We start from the raw sequence: 17734 nt of genomic DNA on the forward strand, positions 1-17734 counted from the left end.
GGGCCTACTATGCGACTGTATTTGATGATTACTCATGAAAGTAGGCCCGATACGTTTGCATTTAAGTGTTGCTCTTTAAACACCTCGGTGGGCCCCGGACCCCCACCAGGGGAAAATGTTGTCACGGGAAGGACCCAAGTGCAAAACAAAAGTCAAGTTTCATGACGCGTGACAACTCTCCCTCGCTCTTTTGAACTTTGAAGCCGGAGCGCGCCGCGGAGGTGTTGATGCGGCGGCCGGCGCCACCGAGTGCAGTCTCGCCTTTGAACCGAGTCCAAATGAGACATGTGACATTAAGATGCTGTTGTCGGGGCAATTAAGTCAGAGGGTGAGAAGGACACAAATCCAAGGGAAAATGACTTGAATGGAAGGCTATAAGATCGCTTTGTAATGACAACATGGACTGCGGCAAAACGTAATCCCTGTCCCGAGCACTCTGTTGCTTCACGTGGCTGCAATTAAACTCTCTTCCAAACACTCTTGCACGGCTCGCCAGGCCTGGTGCAGTCTCGGGAGCACGCTGAGGATGAGGAGGAGGAAGGCATGAAGGAGACCTCACCCAACGCTCGCCTTTGTCACATTTTGCAGATTTCATGGACTTTATATTACCGTTTATTTGTTCCTGTATGTATTCTTTGAATTCATTTTTTTTGTGGTCATTTTTAGTATTGTATTGTACTTCTAGGTCATTTCAAATCAAAAGTTTAAAATTATTATTCATATTAAACCACCAAACGATTAAAAAAAACAATGCTACAACTATAAAATAATAATAATAATAATAAAAAAGAAACAATCCTACTAAATCAAAGAGCTACAAATTTTGTTAAATGTAAACAATTTTTTGCAGTAACTAATTGTCAAATTGGTCTTTTTTTTTTTACAGTATGGCCCATGTGTATGTCCATATTCAAGGTTTTAAACAATGTACAGGTGTGGAAAAAAGTGTTAAAAAAGAAGGGAACAGTTAAAGTTTGCAAAAACATATTGCCCTCTAGAGGCCTGGCATCCACAGTGCACATTAGGCGGCGCACTGACCCTTGCGGATGCCGGCGTAGCTGCTGGAGAGCCCGTTCCTCTTCTTCCTGTGGCGGTAGAGCCAGATGCTGAAGACCAGCAGGATGATCCAGCAGGCAGTGCCGATGCCAGCGATAAAAGCCGGCTGCTTCACCACGTCCGAGATTTGCTGCGACAGAGGGTTCTGCGGGTCCGCTGCCGCCGTCAGCCGCCCCGACGCGTCTGAGCCGGACACAGTCAAACATTTTGCCTTACAAAACAAGCCTAGAGATGGCGAGAGATACTCCCGAGTCCAGATAGCCGCGCACTCACCGAGTTGGAAGTAGGTGACGTCGCTCTTGACCCCGGGGCCCGCCCCGGTGCTGGCCGCCACCTCCACGCCGTAACGGACCCCCGGAGCCAGACTGGGAATGAGCACGGAGAAGGTGGCGGCGTCCACCGTGCGGTTGATGTGGTACCTGCTCTCGTTGCCCAAGCACCAAATCTGAGGTGGGTGAGACAAGGGGCCTTTCCCATTATTTTATTATTTTATTTTTGTTTAAGAAAATTAACTATGTAAATATCTTTAGGCTTATTGTTTCAATATAATATTTTCTGCATACCTAATCAACACACAAAAAAGTAAAAAAAATTGTGGAGTGGCAGTGGTATAAAAAATAGAAAATGCTGGTTAACTTGACCTTCAGCCCACGTTCACCTGGCACAGTTTTCCTTCTTTCCGCTAGATGGCAGTATTGGTGCGCTCTGCTTTATTTACCTAATTGTTAAGTATCTTTGTGTCTGTGTGTCACCGCTTGGTGGGGGGCGGTTTACCTTGTACTCCTGGACCACCCCGTTGCGTTCCTCCTCCGGTGGCGGTTGCCAGGAGACCACGATGGCAGTCCCGTTGTCGCCGCTCTCCGTCACTGTAACCTCGCGTGGAGGCGCGCTGGGCACTAATGGGAGGGAGGTAGGTTGGGGGGTGCAGACAAAGCACAGAGAAAAATGCATTAGACACACCTTTGCCTTACATAAAGAGTTGGTGCTTGTCTCGCTGAGTTCCAGACAACAAAGAAAGCAAAAAAGAAAGATGTCACACTCCTGGAATGATGGCTTGCTGGCAATTTAAAAGAAACAAATGTAGAAAAATATCTTTAAGCCATGATTAAAATAAATATATATAAATCCTCACATCTGTCTACTTGATGTCATACACACCACCCACCCACTCACCTCATTTCACAGTGGTTTTACAAAGTAAAGCATAGCTGCATGTTCCATCCCAATCCACCATTTCATTAGTTTGAGAGTATATTAGAGGGGATTTGAAGCTCTAATTAAAAGAATGACGAATGCGAGCTAAAAAGAGAGCGTGGCGTGATGTGAAAGCATCCATTTCCATCAAAGGCAGCTTTCAATTAAAGACAACAACGCATGAAAACGGCAACACTTTCCAGTAAACACCGTGGCCGGCTGGCAGGCAGGCATAATTTCCCTTCTGCTGCACAAATGAAAACGATTTCCGTGTCATTGTAACATCGGAGAGTACACGGAAAGAAATAATAAAAAAATAAATACACATGCTAGTGTCAGGCACGCACACCAAGTGTTGGAGATGAAAACGCTAAGGCGTGTATTTGAGTTGAATTATTTTTTTTAATGATGGTGCAGTTTTATCCGCGAGGAGACTAAGGGCAAGCAGGGAATCGCACTGCGCATCAAATTGGAGACGCAACACCCACAATTAAGGCATGGGTAATATCAGTGTGTATCGTCAAATGTTAACTCATTCAATGCCGTTGACGGTTATAGACATCAAAGATATTATATGGGTTGGCAGTGAATGAGTTAAATAACCGGAGTCTAAAAGTGCATCTATGGGGCCCAGCTTGCTTGAATGTAGCATGTTAGTACATAATTCAGCCCCCCGCCGCCCACCCGCCGCCTGTCGCCTGGTGTGAACAGCTGTTGTGTCCTTGCACACATGCAAGCTGTGCATATAAAACAGTGTAAACATGAAAACGTGCGTGCATACACAAACGCATGCATAGGCACACACCTTCCTCCAGGGTGCGTCCGATTTTCACATCGCTGTCGGTGCCCTGGAATTCGTTGAAGAAGGGCCGCACTTTGAACTCGTACGTGACCCCCTTGCGGAGTTGCGGCACCACGGCGCTGTCCTCGCCAGGCGTGCGCACTTCGAAGGTGGCCCAGTCGCCGCGCGGCTGCCCCTCCGGGGACTGCCGGTACATCACTTTATAGCCCTGGATGTACTGGGACTGCTGCTCTACCTGGTGGACGGCGGCAAAACAAAGGGCCCTTAGTGTCAAATCATGAAGATAGTCGGGGCACGGTTGGATTTGATCGAATTATCTGGGAGGAGCAAAAACGAGGTGAGAAAATAGAAACCAAAGCAACTCTGAGATGATTAAGCTTCAGCGCTCAAAGGTTTGGTGACGTTGTGAATTTCATCCAAGAGGAGACTGAGGGCAGCAAGAAATTGACCGGCAGAAGCAAAGTGGAGACCGTGGATTAACTCATTCACTGCCAACCCGTCTATAACCATCAATGGCACTGAATGAGTTAAAATGTCAAATCAACTAAAGTTAGCATGCATGTCCATTTTTGTCCCAGATTTGCCTCTGCAGCCAAGTGGAGACTGCGGAACGTAATTCTACATCTTCGAGGGCTAAAGTGCAGCAACGGAGTTAAGACGTTGACGTGACTCATACGGCACTTGTTGGCAACGTAGGTTTAAGATGGAAAAGGGATCGACAGCTCCACAGTAGCGTCCCCGAACCGCATCGCGTTTGCTCGAGCGCTTCCCCCCAGAGTCTGTCACGAGTTGTCAGGCGAGCATCGGCGCGGCGTCTCCGACACTCTATTCGAGTCTCCGTCAATTGCTCAGCTTTGGCACGTTTGCACAAACCGCGGCATGAGGTCATCGGCCAGAGGTTCCTGCAAGTCTGGAGCCGGTTAGAGCGGAATCGGCAGGAGTTAAGGGATAGGCTAGGCTAGCTATAGCTAACGCGGGTGCATCTGTTAGTTGAATTAAAGCAGCTTTACGAGGCGGCATAACCACCAGGCTAATATCCTCGTAAGTCCCAGTGGAAGGTGAACAGCTCTGCTTTTAAATGGGTGTTTTTTTTAGGCCTATAAAATAAAACAAAAGCTGCCAGCTCAGGTGGTTATGATTAGCCCGCAAGCGCCGAACCAAGTGAAATATAAGGACAATAAATCGCACATTGGAAAAAGCTTAAGCCCCAAAAAACATGGGAAATGCGATGCTGTTATGTGGTGGGTCAAAATGACCCGAGGGCCATGCTGTACCATACGTGTGAAATTAACTTAATCAAAATCATCATCAGAGGCGGCTTCATTTTATTTTCAACATCTGCAAGCCATTTTGTGTTAAGAGTCAGAGAGTTGGCCGCTTTTTCCTTCTCACTCGAAATACTTTAATAGCCGTCCACTGTTTCCAATCGGGGGGGGGGGGGGGGCACCGACAGCCTTAGCACTCACCGTCCACTGCACCCGGACGGAGGACGAAGACAGGATGGTGGGGTTGTGCAGGTGGATCAGAACTTCGCCCAGCTCTCTCTGGATCTGACGGTGGTCCACACCCTGGCTGGTTGGGAGGATGTCTGCAGGCAAACATCCAGTTATTGCATTTTGAGTTATATGTGACGGAGAAGAAAGATGGAGGAGGCTGAAAGCCAGGCGGAAAAAAAAACGGGCCAATGCAGCAAAGCGGAGATTGCGGCGCAGCCTACCTTGCGTTTTCACAGCATCGGTGGTGGGGCTGGGGTCGCTGAGTCCGTAGGCGTTGGCCGCCCTCACCAGGAAGAGGTAGACGGCGCTGGGCTTCAAGCCCTTCAACGCAAACGACTCGCTTTTCACGTGTTCCGCCAGCGTCTGCCAGCTGCTCCCCGACGCGTGACTGCACAGCGGGCACACAAACAAATACGACAAATCATGCATGCATTTTGTCAGATGTATTTTTTGAAAGCAAGCGTCGAGCATACCTGAAGCCTTCGATGACGTAAGAGGTGGGCGTGGCCCCGGTGTTGAGGTTGGGCTTCCAGGAGAGCGTGACCGAGGTGCGGCTAACGTCGGTGACGTCGGGCTTGGAGGGGGCGCTGGGGATCAGGTTGGGGTCGGTGGGTCTGTTCGGCTGCACGGGAACTCCAAATTCTGAGCGCATCGAGGGACACGGCGGAACAAGTCGGCTTCCGTTTTCCCGCTCGCGCTATCCTTGAACGGGCGGGCGCTTTACCGTGGACTTGCAGATGGGCCTTCCATGAGGCTTCGCCGCCGGGGGTGGAGGCGATGCAGGCGTAGTAGCCCGAGTCGCTCAGCTGGAAGCAGCCCAAAATGATCTGTTAGCGTCTGACAGCCTCTTCCCTCTTGGCCTGTGTGCGGGTGTGTGCGGGTGTGTGCGACTGTCACTTCTTGATCATCTCGCTATCGTATCTTGGCTGGGGGGTTGAGTGGCAGACGCCAAATGGAGAAAGCAGCACGGACTAATTAGAGGCGCCCGCATTTCAATCGTCCCCTCCCCCTCCCTTCAAATCTGCACCGGGACATGAACAGATGTGACTTGGTGTGTTTAAACGCAGCAGTCATTTCCATTAGCTTCAATTTTCTTTTCTTTTTTTCCAAATCACACCTCACGCTTGGGTTCGCCAGCTAATATATCATTTTCTTTTGGCTTTTGCGCCCCCCCATCGTCTGCCCCGCCCCCGCCCCCTCACCCTCCATTGCTTTCACCGCAGGTCCACCGGCTCTGCAACCTTGTAAACTACAAGACACGCCAACCGTCATCACCGCCGAGCAAACTGACGTGAACTCTGACCCCGCGACAGGAGGGAACACTCTTCAGCGCTCACACACGCACACATCATTTTGCCACCACCTGACAGCCAAGGTTCGCAGAGTCGACCGCGTGATGATTAAGTGGCGGTCCGCGGAGGTGTTATTTGTAAACCTACGGAAGGTGAAGGTGCTACAAGCCACGTTTGAGGTGTCAAAGTTGCACGTGATCAGTCAGCTGGGCAGTCTGACCTTGGCGTAGCGGATCTGCAGTGCGCCCGTGTCCAGCTGCTTGACGCGCGAGTCGTGAGTGGACACCAGCACGCCGTCCTTCCTCCACAGGATGGTGGGACTGCCCGACGCCGCGCAGCTGAGGACCACCGTGCCGTCCACCGCCACCGTCTGATTAGTTGGGCCCTGCAGGATGACCGGCGGCGGGCGGTCTGACACCACTGCGGAACAAAATAACCCAAAAAAAAAAAGAAAATGTGTCCTAATGGATTTTGGGGGAGGGGCGGCGTGCTGATGACATCCAAAGCTTTGTGTGAGAGGCACAAAAACACCACGAAAGCGTCGAGGCGGGCTTACCGTCAGTAACCTCGAGCAGCGCCTTGGTGATGACGCTTCCAGCGATGTTGAGGGCCTGACAGCTGTAGTAGCCCACGTCGGAGCGCTCGGCGCCGGTGATGGTCAGATCACCCGTCTGCGACACCGAGAAGCGGCTGGACGGTTGGGGCGGTTGGTAGGAGAACAGCAGGTTCTGAGGGTCGCAACACGTTTCATAACATTACAGAACTTTTGAGCAATTCAATTTCACTCTTAAGTCAAGGCAGCGCCGCTTACCTGACTTCCTTCTCGTTGCCAAAAAATGGCCGGTTGTGGGTTCCCCGTGGCCTCGCACTGGAAGGTGACGGTCCTGCCGACGCCGACCACCTGGTTCCTTGGCCTCACCACAAACGTGGGCGGCACTGCAGAGCAGCAACAGTTCGGTATCATCTAACACCACAAATGGGCCTGCGACGTTAACTTTGAACTTTGTCTAAAAGAATTTGTGCTTTTGCTGCCACCTTGTGGCATCTGTGTATTACTTATTTTTCTTACAAGGAAAGATTAAAGCTGCAATATGATAATTTCATTTTATTGTGTACATCGTTTTGATTATTGGTGAATATTTTCAGTTTTCCAGGGCAGATTTTGAATATACCGTCGTGTTTACAAATTTTGGTACTAGTTTACCAACGACAAGAAAGGTTGTCCGGCTGCCAACTCATTTGCATGGGCGAGGGCTCGGAGCATTCAAATTTACATGGAAACGGTCGTGTGTGTGTATGGGGGGGGATGTTTTGACCATCTGCTCGACGCCGACATCCTCCAATAGGACCCATGTGTCTTCGTGCGGCGTCAAGGCATGCGACCTTCTCCAGGTGCGGCCCAACATTTTGCGCCTACTAATGCGTTAATCATTTGTACGGCGGGCCTGTGCCACGCATTCGGAAAAAGCAATCGGAAAGCTGTCCTTTGAAATCAAGGCCTCATTTGTCCGCAAATTAGACGCGCTCTTTGAAAAAAGAAAAAAAAAAGGGAGGGCACAGCAATATAAAAAGAAAGGAGACACGTTTACCTTGGAGACCCAAAGACCAGCGCTTTGGTTTTTGTTTTTTTTACCCATTTGGAGAGACATGATTGGCGTGTGGAGTGGTGATGGGTGGAGGATGGATGGGTGGGTGGGAGAGTGTGGGTGGAGTGGCGACAGCTTCCTGTCTCAGGTGACGGGTGACAAGTCAACTTACCAGACACGACTAAAAAAAAGGAAAGAAAAACACACAACGACACAAAGGCTCAATGAACAATGTGAAAATAAGGGGATGTCTGTCCATGGCTACACACACACACACACACACGATATTGTCATTTCACAGTTGGACATGGCTGGAAACACATGAACCCTCCTGTTATGCTGCCGCTCAAAAAAATAGACAAATTATTTCGGCTTTTTTTTTTATCCAGATGCATTATTTTTATTGACATGTATTATCTATTTGATCTATTAATTATGAATGTATTTATTTGATCTATTTACTTATTTATTAATATTAAGATGTCTTCTGTTATCTGTCTGTCTATGTTGTATGTAATGTATATGATGTACCAAAGACAGAAAAAAATAAAAACATAACAGAAGGGTTGTACAACCTGCAAAGAACATTTCACACAAATAATATTTTGGATTATGTAAAGCAAAATGACATGGCGATGGAAGATTCCCCGAGCAAACGCGAGCAACGCCTCCAGGAGAACCCAGAGTGCCGCTCACCACTGCCGGTTTGGGTTCATAAAAGCCAGCGCAAGTTAACTTGTCACTCTGGGAGTCATAAATCGTGCGCAGTCGATAGCTGGTCTTATCTAATCTATGCGCGCCCACGGAAACATAAAGGCTGTCAGTCGGAGTAATGATCTTAGCCCAGCCCGCCCCGCCACGCCTTTGACTCATTTGCGCCCTTTAAAATGCAGATTTACACACTCCCGCGTGAAGACATTCATATTTGTCAGTCACAAAATCTCTAAAGCGCCCCCACAACACCTACACGCACAAGTCTGAGTTTATAATGAGGTCACCCAACATCTTGGGGCCAGGCGGCGCTGCTAGCGTTTTGCTAACTTTGTCAATAAACTGATGGGAAATCCAGGGTAACAAATTATCAGTGGATTTATGTCGCCATTTGGTAGTCATCAATCTTTATAACCACCCAATTACTGTTTTGATCGTAAAATAATGAAAAAGAAGTAAACTGCTAGCAGTAAATTAAAATGAAAGAACGCGGATGTACATGGTTAGTAATTCCAAAGCCAACATTGGCAGTTGACAAAACGCCATCCGACCCGGTAGTAGGCGCACTGAACCGTCCAAGAGGCGCTGACATTGAAACGTTATTAGCGCCCCATTTGGAAAATTAACAAGATTAATGGTCGGGGATTGTCGACATGCATCCTGGGACGACCGGCGTGTTGGACGTCAACCAAGCGCAATGGGAACGTGTTTGAAGGCCGAGAGAAAAAAAAAAAAACACGCACACACAGTGCTGAAAACGTGGTCGACCAGCTGGGCTTTGGAGTGTTTTATCAACAGTATGCACACTGCTGACAACAAAGTTCCCGTCTTGAAGTCTCCTTCAACACTCTTTAGCACGGGCCGTTGCAAACGTGGCTCAAGGGACAACGGGTTCATTCAAAAGCTTCCTTCCCCTTCGCTAAAATAAAGAAGACTTATTTTACTCAAATTGGGCATCATCAAACCCATGAAAATGCTTTTGTATGACCTCATCTTTAAGTATACACACACTACTGAAAGGTTGCCAAGTTTAAAATGAGAATTAACTCATTCAGTGCCATTGACGGTTATAGACGTCAAAGCTATTCACTCCCTAAAATGCCACAAATTCTGTGTTTGTCAAAATAATTGATTCAAAGACCCGAGTCGGCCTACTAGAAGGTGCGCATTAGCCGCGCTTGCCGACTCAAAGGCTAAAGTAACAAGTCGGCGCACAGCTTTCCGGCTTTCCGGTCTTAGCTTGACTTTGGTGGCTTTCCGCCATCAATTAAGGGGACTATTTTCCTTGACATATTTCGAAGTCCCGGGGAGGTGTAGCCGAGCGAGACGCGTGTAAAACAACAATTTGCCGATTTAGTTAGTAACGAGAGCAGCTCGCGTCGAAAGAAAAACAGCCCCGAGGCACCTCCCGCACACTGCCTGCATTGTTTGGCTGACAGTCTGACTGCGGAGGGTGTGAAAATCCCCCTTTCTGAATTCCTCTTTTGGGCTGAAAGGGGATTTGATTTTGAAAGACCGCCCATTTTCTCATGCTGCATTGTATCATAAGCCCAGTCAATCACGCTACTGTGTGCGCTAAATTTAACACACAGGCGGGCGCATTTTGTGCAACTAGTGGTTCACGAGTACTTTGAATCCAAGAAAATCACCCTAAGATGAATCCTCAAAAGACTATATTCAAGAATAACACTAAACCCCAAAAAATAAGTGATAAGTAAGGTGAAAATAAGACTATCCTAAAATCCTAAGTGGTTGCACAGGCTAAGCTAACACTAGCATAAATTGTACTGCTTCAAATAAGATTAACGCCACCAAATTGCTGCAGGTTAAAAAAAAAAAAGGAAATTGTAAATCACCTCGAGGTTGTGTAGGTTAAAAGAAGATTCTCGTAAATGCCCCTCAAAGTCAGGTTGGTTCAAAAACTGTAAGACTGCAGTCATGGCCCAAAAAGTTGCATAGGTTAAATTTTCATGACCGTAAAAAGTTGCACAGGTGAAAATCAGATTACAGGCTTTATTCTTTGTAACGTCGGAGAGGCCGAGGCTGAGAACTTTCCCAGAAACAGTGGCGGAGTATTTGGTTGCCATTAAATACAAGGGCGATTGCGGCGAGTCAACAAATTATCAAACGGGCTTGTCAATAACGTTTCATCAGGCCGAGCGGACGTATCGATTGGCTATCGGCAGCCGCGGCTAATCCTACTCCCTGAACCAATCTAAAGATTGCAGTGGGTGAAGAAAATGAAGGAATAAATGCAAATGGGAAGCCATGTGAGCTTCAAGTGGACATGTTTGCAGACAGGCGAGGGGTGGGGGCGGGCACGCAATTAAAATTGCCCTGTCTCATTAAATGTGAGAGCCAGCGACTGCGGGAAGTGACACTAATGTGACTGACCTCACCGCGGAAAACCTCTCTGCCGAGCCAACCCGAATCCCAATTCCCAAGACGTTCCGCATCGGTGGCGAGACGCCGACTCGCCATCTTTTCACTCCCAGCATTCCCATTAGTTTGCCGTTAAATGGCCCCTGTGTTCCCTTCGCATCTCAAGGGGGGCTTGTGGTCCGACCCCCCCCCCCCCCCCCACTCCACTCCGGTCCCCTGAATGGGTTCTTTCTGAACGTTCACGCTCTGCGACGACTGCTTTCTATTCAAAGCGTGTTAATAAGACGTCCAGTGGAGAAGGCTACAGGAGATGCAGAGATGTTTACAAATAACATAGTGCCCATCTTAAGATGCAAATGAGGGCAGGTTCTCCAGAGAAATGGAGAAAATAAGCAGGAAAATGAGATCGATGGAAGCTCGGAGCTCCCGTAGGCGATTGCTGTGATTAGAAATCAATGGGCTAATTGAGAGAGGATAGCGCAATGTAATAAGCTGCTGCTGGCTTTTTGATTGCCCTGAAAGCAAAAGGCGTAATAAGCTCAAATGGAATTTTCCAGAAAGGGTTCAGCAAAATAAGCGCTACCAGAACTACCAAGCGAGTCTTACCGTGGACGGTGAGGCTGGCCGATGCCTCCGCCTTGCCCACCATGTTCTCGGCGACACATGTGTACGAGCCGACGTCCGCCGAGGTCAGCCGGCGGATCTTCAGGGTGTGGTCCTCGCGGATCTCGTACCTCGGAAGCGGCAATCGGACGCAGACGTAAGCCGGAGAGTAGAAACGGCTGAGGAGAGGATGAGCGTCGGGCGCGACCGGCACCTTGTTTTGGGTAAATCTCCGTCATCCTTCCGCCAGCGCACCGTCGGAACCGGGTCTCCACGTGCCTCGCACCGGAACTCCACGCTTTGGTCCACCAGCACCACCTGGCTGCCGGGCCGACGCACAAAGCTGGGTCGCTCTGGTGGATGGAAACGGCATAGAAATGAAACTCAAAGCCAACGTGACTTACAAGATGTAAAAATGGGATTTCAGTTCTTTTTAGTGACAGGAATTGATATTGAGTGACGAGCTTGGTCGTGCAAGAAATTAAACTCATAAGTCAAGGCGGCGCAGAAGTGAGTCAAGTAAGGAAGCAAAGTGCTTTTATTAGCTCGTAAACGAATTGGATGTCGGCCTCTTGCGCTTGGCGAAAATTTTGTTAAAGGGGACGCTGTCTGGAAATGAAAACCATCCATTAGAAAAAAAAAAAGATGGCCGCACTCTCTCGCAGTTACACCGAGGCCGCACACAAGAAGCTCAATGTAATCTAGACAGAAAGGGCTTGTCGTTTATCGACGGACGGTCAAGCCCTCAGAGGAGTCGGTGATAAAATCCCGAGTCGTAGGAGGTCACCTAAAAGGCTGATTACCGAGCACGGTGAGTTCAGCTATTTCGCTCTCCCTTTCGCCGACCATGTTTGTCCCCACGCAGACGTACTTCCCGGCATCGCTCTTCCTGGCGTTGGTGATCATCAGCTTCCCGCCGCGTATCTGAAGTGAGAAGAAAATGAATCATTTAGGCGCCTCGGTACGCCTCAGTCATCTCGCCGAGCTGCTTACAACCCCTGGCCTGTAAAAAAGTGGTGGCTGAAAGGCTCCATTCATTGCGGCCGCCTCTCGGCTTCCACTTAAAGTCTAAATCACTATCAGTCGGCCTGTTTCCCCTCAAGGTAAGCCGAGCCAAAAAACACTTTGACAATCCGACACAACCCCCCCCACCCCCATCTCGAGGGAGCACCTGAGGCCCTGCAGGACTGCCAGCACTTTTCCAGCTTCTCTCAAGAACTCGCAGGTTCCTTCGATTTTCTTTTGAGGGTGCCAAGTGAAGAGCGCTGAATGCGGTTTGTCCAGGTCCAGCTATTTCCCAGGGCTTTAGTTACAAGCCAGAGGAGCTGCTTTGTTCTGGGGCAGACGGGACAAGCAAAGCGAGCCCCCCTCTCCTTTTTGGCTGACAACCACACCAGTCAAACAATAGCACGGGGAGCAATGGTCTCTGTATCCCGGTGGGGCTTAACCTTCCAAGCGCCTGCCGGCCGGGATCACCACCTGCAGGTAGGTAACCGATACCCTCATTAGAGCAGCTAACCGACTTGACACACAATGTTTTGGGAAAACCGCAACTTGGAAATTCAAAGTGGAGCTATGGCAGAACAATCCTTTTGGTTTTCGAGCACAAACCTTTTTTGTGGGAAATGGACAAATCAAATTGACATTTTTTATCTCTCTCGCATTACTGCTGGTGGAATCAGACCCCTTGAACGAGATGCCTGCAGGTCCGTATGTCAGCGTAGCAGAAAAATTATTAACTACCACTGGAGTGAAATAAAATGAAAACCAAGACTTGTTTCTTGCGGTTACAACACGAGATCGAGGCTTTCAGAATCGGGAAATAAATAATTAATCCAACTTCTGGTGTGACTGCAAAGTCTGCCAAAGCTTCTGTTCTCAGTCTGCTTGCAGATATTTCAGTCTCACAGCAGCACGAACGTACGCAACATAAATCCAAGCAACAAAAAAGTCCATCTCTCAGTGATCATCTTAACAATTTCCACCATGCCTACTTTTAATGGTACAAATGACATCATTGTGAAACGGCCAATTGCAAAACAGATAATGATTTGCTGCTGCAGAAAGGCCTTCCGGACCGACACGACTTGAACTTCACAAACCGCACCGCGGTCCTTTGAGAAGCATGTCATTAGTGTGTACGCACAATCGACTAAAATAGATGGGGGCGCTCGGGAGGCATGTTGCAAAAATCCAAACGGCTAGAGACTTTGCAGTTGCCATGGAGACGCCATGCTCCGGCATGCCGCGCGACGGGAGGAAGGGTCTGTACTAACGACGGCACTGCGGCAGGGGGTTGGGGGAGCCCTTTGATGAGCTCAGCTGCCGCAGACGTTGAAAATATTCCGCCGTCTGCTTCCCGCAGCTCCGTGTGACCACGCTATACTCGACCCTAACAACATACGGCATCCTGGAAAGTGCGGCGGTGCTTCAAAGAAGGGCTTCTCCGAGGACTATCGTCTCCCGTTTGGCCTTGGCTCACGCCCTCCCAACTATAAAGAGAATATTTGACACCAGCATCGTGTTAATACCACTTTGAATGACCACATTAGCATAAAAGGACATTTTGACAAAGCCGCCAAGACGTCAGAAGGTAGCCAAGCTATAAAAATGAGATCCAAAGCCTGTAGTTGATGAGCCATCATTTTCTGGAGCTTTGCGTGACTTTTCCAAGACGCGTAGCTCTTAGATGACGTGCGTTGCTAGCCATGCGCTAACAGCACAGTTAGCACCGCTGAGTCTTTTAAGCCGCAAGTAGTTTTGAGTTGATTTCATCAGGAAGAAAGCCGCCAATCAATGCAGTACTGCTGGCTAATGGAGCGAGGAGGATTCGACGCCCCGTTCGTTAAGCTTTTTAAGCATCGCGCTTGGGATTGGCTGCATGGGCATAACGAGCTAATCAATGTTTCTACAAAGAACTCAAGTGGCTAGAACTAGCCGACTCGCATGGCTTCTTTTCCTTTGACTCCGAATGAAGGGGTCGATGTTTGGCTCGGCTCCTCACCGTGACTCTTTCGTCTCGGTCGTCCACGTTGAGGCCGTCTTTTTTCCAAGAGATGGTAGGTTCAGGATGCCCGCGGGGGGGTTGACACTCCAGGACCGCCGGCTCTCCAGCGGCCACGATCACGTCGGCGGGGTTCTGTCTGAAGTCGTCACGAAGAACTGCAGGAAAAAAACATATCGGTCGTTAAGTGCCACAATTTAAGAGCATGGACGTGTGGGAGACGCCAGAAAAAACAACAACCATTTTTCCAGCTCAGCGGCATGAAAAACACATATGTAGCGTACACACGCGCCGCCCGGGATCACTAATACGAATTATTTGTGGCTGTTTGGGGAGGTCGGAGTGAGCTTTGGCTGGCTCGTCTCACGCTCCTCCGCTCTTTCCCTCGGTCTCAAATGCCAGATGAAAGTCAGACTCGCTCCGGGAAACTTCACACCTCACGACGCGGGCGGCCAACACATTCCTGACTCTGCTTGCGGCAGCCAAAACGCTCGCACGGCCTTTGTGGGATGTGCATTAAACGTCCATCTCAGGGGGGCGGCCATCTTGCCATTTGCCGTCGACTGAAAATGATGTCACGGTTGCTAAGGTAATAAGCTATCACGGTTTGGTCACGTGACATTTGCAAGCTGAATATTATGATTAAAAAAAGAGGCGGAAGGAAGAACTAGCACGGTCCCATGTTTACACCAACACTGCTGCTGTGAACCCCCCTCCCCAAACTAACACCTCTTTGCTGTAAACACAGCTGAGTGCACCCACAAACATGCGAGTCCTCTGGGAGGGCGGCCAAGTGAGGGCGGACGAGCTCCTCAAATGGGCCCGGACCAGGGCCTGCATGGGTGCGCTGCAAAGTCTTTTGCCAAAAAGCGATCCCACCGTCTTCCAACATGGCCGCTTTTTTTGCATGCCTTCATCTCCAAAAGCACCATGCGGAGGCGCTGAAACCGGCCCGTGTGTTTTGGAGATAATGAGTCTGCTCGAGAATTCTGTCTCTTGGTGTAAGCCTGCAGCTGTCTTCTAGTGGATAATATTTCCTGCACTATTATCAGGGAGGCAGGATTCTCCGTGTGGGTGTGCGTGTGTCCTAATGTGTGTAAATGAGTGCGAGTCAGAGAGCAGAGTGTGAAATGTTGTCTTCAGAGGGGGGGATTTGTTGAAATATGCTGACGATGATGAGATGAAGGCTTGAACCCAGCCAGGCATGCATGCGCTAACCCAAAAAGCTAACCGGCTCTCCAAACAACCATTTCAAATCCAAATTTAAGATGATCAAATTTCATGAACATAATGAGAAATAATTGTCAACAAACATCTTTCGTTCTGACATACACGATTCACCCATGTGTCAAACCAAGGCAGTGTGGCGCCAACTAGTGGCGAGGAGGACTTAGAAGTATCTGTGTCTGGTATCGGCATCGCTCAAGAAACCTCGGTAGCTCGAAAAATGGCCAGTATCGGTACTTGCCCATCCTGACCTGAAACATGGACTTGCGTTGAAACCCTCGTCTCAAGCTAACGCAATTAGCCGCAGTCACGGCTGGTGTTTTCAGATCGCCTTGAAAGGTCACCTCGGCACTCTCGGGTTCGTCACCCCTTTAACTATCTGTCTCTCACACACACACAAACACAGACTTGCTCTCAAAGGAAATTGAAAACAGATGTTTTAAATGCCAAATTAAAATGAGATGCCTGAGCTGTAGCCCCCCCCCAATCCAAACATTAATGGGAAAAGAAACCTTGATGCCACACACAAGCCAGGGCGAAATATCACATGAGCTTTGTTCGGAGGAAATGAAAGTAACGGCAACAAATCTTTGCAAGGATACACACGGCCGCTAAGGAATGAAAGCTGGATGAAAAGACACAGCGTTGGTCTTGCCCTAGGCTCTTCCTCCAAACGCGCTGGACGAACCTCAGCCCGCCCACAGGAGGGAAAATAAGAAGCGGCGGCTTGCAAGGGAGAAGCAAATAAAAGTCACGAGCAAGCAAAACAAGGACAAGTTGGCAAAGTTTGGTGGAATCAACATGAAGGAAAAGGTTGGCGTGGGATTGTTGATGAAAAAAAACCATCGAAAGGAGTATTTTTTATTTATTTGTTTATTTTCTTTTTAAGTATATATACAATTTTTCTATTTGAATGATTCCCTTGAAGACTTTAGCTTTTAATAAAAAATGAGAGGAGGGTTTATTTTATGTTTTGAGTTCTTTTGAAGCTATCAAAGTTTGCATGCACAAAAATGAACAATGAGACCAAAAGGCACCTTTACAAGAAAAAAATGTGCTTGCCTTGCAAAAAAGTGCAACAATGGCTCAGTCTGACGATGCTTTCATGTCCAAAATGAAGTCATTCTTCTGCAGGTGGACCTCAGCTGTGGGCTCCTTGAGGAAGAAGCAACCTCGGTCTCTCCAGATGATACTATCAGCCCGCGAGCTGTCTGCCAGCACGTACAAAAAAAAAGAAAGGCGAGAGAGCGCCGACACCTGTACATATTAAACCATAGCTGGCTTGTCGAGAGCAAAATACAAGGCACACCTGCCACATCTAATGAGAAGCTGTCGGAGAGGTATTCAAAACGGCAATCTATGCGAGTGCGTGGGGCCCCGCTCTCCCAGATGATGGCCTTAGTAAAACAATCTTTCCAATTAACATTCCTGCTCCCCGGAGCCCCGCCGACCCTCCTGGAAGACGCCCCGGCTCGGCCCGGCCCTCCAGTGACAAAGACGCTGGCTGACCCGCCAATGGGACCTTTGAATGAGGCCAGGATGTGAGGCAGCTTGTTTTGCTTTCCTGGGAAAAAACACAAAAGTGCTCGCTGGCTCGTCTGTTTTGACATGTGTTTTTTTTCAGAGTGGACCAGTGCGACGGGACAAAGGATGATTTGGGGCAGGACGACAGAATCGCAAAGCGGTCAAGGAGGCCCGGACCTGAGGCGGATGTCGACCAAGTCGCTCGCATGGCCTTGGTGGACTCTTTTTTTTTTTTTTTTTTAATTGATTCATTCATTCATCCATTTATTTATTTTGTGAATTGTCTTATTACAAACTCAGAGCGTGACTTTGTGGAATTTGATTTTTGACATGGCATGGCTCCCTGAAACGTTTTTGTAGCCGTAACAAAGCGTTTTGTTACAGGCGGCGGCATTTTTTCTTTTTGCCCTTTTAGCCCTGCAATTGATTAAAAGAGAAGACAGTAATTATAGACATTTGTGTTGAAACTCCAAAGCATCGGTTGCTACTGACAACTCTTGCTTGGACAAACGCGTAATGAGATCCGGCAGACACGCAGCCAGCAGATGTTTGCCATGTAGCATGTCAAAGCGACTAATTAAAAGCAGGAAGAAAAAAAAAAGTCCAGAGGGTGGAAATCTAAGCATCTTGTTTGTTAAAAGAAGTGCAGGAAGCTGTTTGAAGATTTTTCTCTTTTGGAAAGGGTAGTGGCTGAGTAACACGATAGCATGCAGGGGAAAACGCCAGGCGGGGATCCCGTGCAGTCTTACGGCACATCCCTCAGCCTTTCGTCATGGCCACTTGCACATTCCCTACATGCTGATGCCTCTCCGATGTCTTTACCAGGCGTGGGGGGGTTTACTGTATATGGAGGGAGG

At 48.7% G+C, this 17734-nt stretch overlaps 1 protein-coding gene across 1 annotated transcript in view; it reads right to left on the reverse strand.

Annotated features, from left to right (window-relative positions):
* Positions 1-17734, reverse strand: part of LOC133155738 (roundabout homolog 1-like) — a 71183-nt gene that overhangs the window by 8002 nt on the left and 45447 nt on the right. The window contains exons 4-19 of the mRNA XM_061281263.1: positions 14127-14284; positions 11926-12046; positions 11337-11475; positions 11126-11253; positions 7599-7607; positions 6652-6776; positions 6397-6568; positions 6061-6260; positions 5273-5354; positions 5022-5190; positions 4770-4936; positions 4519-4640; positions 3056-3287; positions 1831-1952; positions 1330-1501; positions 1039-1239 (exon numbers count right to left, since the gene is read on the reverse strand). Coding sequence (XP_061137247.1) covers positions 1039-1239; positions 1330-1501; positions 1831-1952; positions 3056-3287; positions 4519-4640; positions 4770-4936; positions 5022-5190; positions 5273-5354; positions 6061-6260; positions 6397-6568; positions 6652-6776; positions 7599-7607; positions 11126-11253; positions 11337-11475; positions 11926-12046; positions 14127-14284 — 2319 coding nt within the window. The remainder of the gene's footprint in view (positions 1-1038; positions 1240-1329; positions 1502-1830; positions 1953-3055; positions 3288-4518; positions 4641-4769; positions 4937-5021; positions 5191-5272; positions 5355-6060; positions 6261-6396; positions 6569-6651; positions 6777-7598; positions 7608-11125; positions 11254-11336; positions 11476-11925; positions 12047-14126; positions 14285-17734) is intronic.

Source organism: Syngnathus typhle, linkage group LG6 (genome assembly GCF_033458585.1).
Source record: "Syngnathus typhle isolate RoL2023-S1 ecotype Sweden linkage group LG6, RoL_Styp_1.0, whole genome shotgun sequence".
In the NCBI taxonomy this organism is placed as follows: Eukaryota; Metazoa; Chordata; class Actinopteri; order Syngnathiformes; family Syngnathidae; genus Syngnathus; species Syngnathus typhle.